The 5678-nt window shown below is 36.8% G+C and overlaps 1 protein-coding gene across 1 annotated transcript in view; it reads right to left on the bottom strand.

The window, feature by feature from the left end:
- Window positions 1-124: 124 nt before the first annotated feature.
- LOC101859299 (galactocerebrosidase) overlaps window positions 125-5678 on the bottom strand; it is a gene marked incomplete in the record, with an annotated part of 46564 nt that continues 41010 nt past the window's right edge. Inside the window, 2 exon segments of the mRNA XM_013087261.2 lie at window positions 125-3308; window positions 5306-5382. Coding sequence (XP_012942715.1) covers window positions 3105-3308; window positions 5306-5382 — 281 coding nt within the window.

Here is a 5678-nt window from a genome sequence, read left to right as displayed (position 1 = left end):
GGGGGGGGGGGGGGGGGTTGGAAAGTGGACATTTGTAGAGGTGGCCGTATTGTACAGGTGTCCATCTCCATCGCGGCACTTAATCAATTGTACCGTGTTCGAATCATACACAATCAACAAGTTATTTTCAAAATTCAAAGTAAGTTTTTATTAAGGCAAGAGTTTCCCAATAGACACAATATTAAAAACCCACAATAAATGAACAACAAGGATTTCTAAGATTTCATCAACCTCTGTGTGTATACTTGATCCATTGTCATACTTTATAAAATCATGTGTCCTCACACTTCTGTGGTTTCTTGGAAATTCTAGACCTATTTGAAATAAGTTCTGTCCAAAACTGAATATATGCTTTCCATCCGTTTTACAATTCATTTTTAAGATACATACTGCTTGTTATCAGTCAGTAAGTAAAGGGAAATATGCCTTTAAGGCCATACTTTTGTTCTGAAGAAGAAAGTAGTTTGGCAACAATTAACACCAACCCTAATGACTTCACCGGTCACAGTCCAATGACATACATGGTGTCCTTTTACTTATAACTATACCGAAGTGGAATGTGAAATCAAATCACTGTTATGAGCAAGTACAAGTAGGAACTCATAAATGACAATAACAGTCTATCTTGAGATGAAAAATTGAAAATGTGAGAGCACATTAATTTTTTACAAACAGTTGTGGAAATGGATGAAACACTGGAATTACTTAAATTTCTTGAAATATATCCAAGGTATTTACAAAGGTATTTAAAAAGAAAGAAACCAAACAGTCAAGATAATATGAATACCCATCTTTAAAATTCTAGCATGCACTTAACTTGCACAACTTGCATAATTTGCACTCTTTCACTTTCCTTCCACCATTCACCTCCTATCTTAATTATAAACACCACTTTGCATTCTTATCACACCATGTTTATCGAAGAGAAATGAAGCATGTCAGCTCTGGCTGATAGTTTGAATAAAACAGAGGCATGGGTTCAAGGCACACAAGATAGAGTACAGTCGAACCTGTCCGTAAAAAGATTACTCAAGATCACAGAAAAAAGTGACCATTACAATTTTGTGGCTCCTAGGGACAGGGTCTGTGTAATGGTCACTTTCTTGGCTTGACAATGTCAACAGATGGTTTAAAATATGAAATTTTGATATAATTAAATCTTTCCTTTTCATTTCTCGACAAAAATGTCATCTATTGAAAGAGTTTCTTTGCACTGATTGAATGTAAACATTCAGTCTGAGGTCTGGTTGCCAGAAAACTTTAGTAGTAAGTGACCGCTTTGAGCAGTCTTAAGGCCGACTTGACACGAAAACTACTAACTATGTCCACTTTGGACAGGGACTACTATGGACAGGTTAAAAATAAGGAAAACACAAAAGTGTCATGGAGCCATGGCCTATAGCTCAGGTGATTGCTACGAAGAGGTGACTACTAAGGCAGGTTCAACCGTACAAGTACACTAGATTGAAAGATGACTCATCACAGATATCAACAAACTTAGCACTACAATACATGCAGGCTGACACTGAAACTGAAGAAAGGTGTTACAGAAAGGCATCATTGATTGGCATTCAGATCATTCAAACCATTCAATAGATTCACTATGACTTGCACGTGCACTCGCTCTCTTATCAGAGATTCTGTCCAGTTAATTGGATATCCTGCTGTGATGCAGTACCCTGAGTTTAACATATTTGTGGTCTCAATAAAAGAACTTATTCTTAACCGCTTCACTGCTGCTCGGCGTGCGGTGTACGTCCATAAATTGGGCCCTCCTAAGCGCTGTAGACGTACAGTGTATGCCCGGCAATATCGCTATTTTGTTTCGTTTTCTACTCAGCCGGTAACTGCAATTTAGTATCGAGAGTGGGCTCCCCTGAAAGCTCTTTTCTTCCCGAGATAACTTAGAGAAGCTTTAGTTTGCCTTAGATAGACCAACAATGACCGAAATAGTGTGAATTATAGCGTCACTGAACAGTCTCTCTCTTTTCACAGCTCTAGCGTCTCACTCAAGCTCCGAGCTATGGCTGATCACTCACGATGTATGCTCTTAAAGTATCAAGCTATCAAAGAAATTTTTGCTGATGATGATAGCGATTCATTCATTTTCCTTTAAATTGATATAGACATTGTTATGCATTCAATGCATTACCACAGAGTAGATAGCACTTTTAAAGGATCACCCATTTGAGTGCTATTCCAGGAAACAAGGTCATCATAGGGTGAGGAATATAGGTCAGCAGTGAAGGGGTTGATCATTGATAGTAAAAGTTTATGGCACAGTTGACGAATGTCTTGTTTTTGTAGTTAGTGTATTGAAAGTGTGACCATGAATGTAATATAAGTCCCATCAGCATTAAAACAAAAACCGAGAGCAGATCTGAGTCTATGGAAAAATCATAAAAGATGATTGATATGAAACTGATATATTATATACTATAAAAAGACAGAAACGCGATTATATTGAAAACCCAAGGTACAAGCATCAAATGTCCCTATAAAGAGAAGAGAACCAACAGTTCAAAATAAGGAATGGAATAAACCTACCATTTTTGTGCGATAAGACTTTGCTGACTTGAAAGAGTATGTTTAGTCCTCCGAACAAACTGTTGTTGGTAATGTTGAAAAGTACACTTTTCAGATAGATTCACAAAAACTCTATTGTACTTGAAGGATGAAATATTTCCAAAAATCTTAAGTTCTTAAAATATCTTCAAAATGTTTTTTCTTACAGTCCAGCTTAAACACAAAAATTATGGTAAACTTTTAAACTGAATGAAATATATTTAATTTACATGTATCAGTAAAATAAACAAGCATAAAATTTGGCAGAGCATTGATTTACAATCAGGTATATGCTGGAACCAATCCGTGAAACATAAACTACATTAATTAAATTTAAAGTATGACAGACTTGACTTAAACAGGCTTTGATGGAAGCTTGCCTCTTAATTCTAAATGACCTAAACAGTGGTTTCCATATCTTGATATTAAATTTAGCATGGTGCGGTGAGTATTTTCAAAGGCAAAAAAGACAATATTATTACAATGTGCTTATACCATGACTATAATGTAGCAACATAGGTCCTTATCTCTGCAGGTGTTCAGTTATGGGAAATGGAGACAGAATCTCTAAAGAAATATGACATCCTCTTCTGGCCCTCAGCTGCAGAGGCTAAATACAAATTGTCGAAATCGGCCAGCCCGAAAGTATCAGTTCCTATAGCGGCAAAACCATTAGCGGGGCGTCTGGGCATCCCAACAGTACAGACAGTCTTGCCATCAAAAGCTCCTGTGATGGTTCCATTCTAGGAAGTATGGAAATATAAGGAAATAAATCATATTATAATATAAGCCTATAAAAACTGTCAACATTCACTGTACGGAAGCAGAAACAAGACAGGGATGCCTCGAAAAGAATAAAACTTGTTTTATGTTAATGTAATGGTTGACTTAATCCTAAAGAAGGCTCGGTGCCTCAAAAGATATGATGTTTGCTTGTCAACCCAGAGGTCTGGAATTCGATCCCCACCAGCGTCAGGGTTTTTCTCGGGTTTTTTACACCTTTTGACCCTAGAATAGGTAAAATCTAGCACCTAGTCTTCACAGATAAGAAATCGAAATTTCCAAAGTCCCTTGTGGAAGTTTCTCATTCTAAAGATTGCTTGGCAGTTCTAAAATAAAAGAAAGCAGGCAATTAAGTCAAAATTCAAAATAAATTCCAACTCAAAACTGAGTGAAAGTCACTCCTGATAGTTTGAAAATTAAAAGGCACCTGGCTGCCTGTCACCCAAAGTATGATCTTACATTCTACTGTCCCCGTGGTTTTATGCACCCCGAATAATTTAGCAAAATTTGATCATTTTTTGCATAATTTCTGATTATTTTCCTTTAACATTCTTTGTTAAAATTAACAGAATCGCATAATTTCACATTTTTGGGCCCAGTTTGCATAATTTCAGAATTTTTCTTGCATAAAACGACGGAGACAGATTCTATACATGTATAGATAAATTGGTTCTGTGCATAAAAGATCTTACAATACAATCAGTCGTTCTTCCCCCCCGCCAGAAAGCAAAATTTTACAAGAGAGAGAAAAGTTTCATTCCTCTAACAACTATACCTCTACCTTGTTTATTTTTTCTAGCTTTTTTCATTTTCAGTATTTAGAATTTAAAAATTAAATTTCAGAAAAATATTTCTTGAGCACATGCACACAATACTGAAGAAAAAGAAACGGCAATTAAAAAAATTCCAGGCTTAGAACATTCAACTGACCAACGTATAGTCAAACGTGACAAAGATGACCACCCATTGTCAAGGAGAAGACATTCATCTTAGACGGGTGGTTTAATTGGACAGTGTCATAATAATAAAGAAAAAAAAAACTAAATGGGGGGGGGGGCTTTTTTACTTTACAGGTGATTGACTATCTTGGAGAGGTGGTTGAGTAGGTTGGACCGTATAACAAAATTTTGCTTGACACAAAAACATGAAACTGATTAATGCAAGTTTATAGGCTACTACTGTCATGAAACAAACCATTTTATAAAGCTCATGAGATAATATTCTGGAAACACAGGAAACAGCATCAATTTTACTGAGCATGAAAAGTCTCTCCTTCGCCTCTTTTGAGGATCATAAAAAAAAGCAAACATTTTTCACCTACGCCTGTGGCACACAGGATTCAAGAGACTTCTTTTTTTCAGGGGGGGGGTTTAAGTGTTTTACGGCGCTCGCAACTGCATAAAGTTATATGAGTGTGCAGACACATCAAACATTTTTAGTTGGTAGGAAATTGTGAATTTCGCCCAGGTGGCGGCCGAAGCCTACTGTTATCTATTTTGGACCACCAAGGGATCTTTAACATGTGCAACTTGCACACGGGACTTCCGAGATTTTTTCGCCCTTGTCCGAGAAGGCTAGTTGTAGATCTTTCTACCAGAAGATCAGGGGTGTGGCTGAAAGACAGCAGTAAGGAGCCAAGGAGTAGCAGTAGAAAGATTCAAGAGACTACAGTATGTGGCATAGATAAATTCTAAAAAGTAAAGAGCACTGACAAAATGAGGAAAATTAAAATCCCGCAATAACTATCAAAAATGGTTATAACTTTCAATATCTGACACATTGTGTAATCAAAAGTAGAGAATCTATCTGCAATAACAATCTGCAATAGCTGTTATTTTCAATATCTGACTATATCTGATACATTGTGTTATCAAAGGTAAAGAATTTATGTGCAATAACAATCTTTTACAAAAATGGAGTCCAACCTTTGACCCAAAAAACACTAGAATTTACTTACCTGAATGAGTAAAGAGAGTTTATGCCACTCTCCCAGCTTGAACGACAATGGGCCCTCTTTAAGTACAGTTACTCTTGCTGCAATAAAATGCAATATAAAGTCTTGTAATACTAATACTGCTTAGAACTGACAGACGAAATCCAAATTCAAACTGAAAGAAGAAAAAGGGTTGAGTACAGAGTACACTACAGAAAGTAAAAGGATTTTTCAAAGGAAGTGTATACAGACCCGGTAACCGGGAACAAAGTCACAAAGTATACAGCCCCGGTAGGGGAACTCTTTTGTGATTTCGGAGTGTCTGCGCCCTCTTGGCTCAGGGTAGACCTAGATTAGGTTCTTCTAGATCTGTGGCCTACGTCTAGATCAAGATCTA

This window comes from Aplysia californica, unplaced genomic scaffold (genome assembly GCF_000002075.1).
Source record: "Aplysia californica isolate F4 #8 unplaced genomic scaffold, AplCal3.0 scaffold00020, whole genome shotgun sequence".
Lineage (NCBI taxonomy): Eukaryota > Metazoa > Mollusca > Gastropoda > Aplysiida > Aplysiidae > Aplysia > Aplysia californica.
This window is presented reverse-complemented; position numbering and strand designations above follow the sequence as displayed.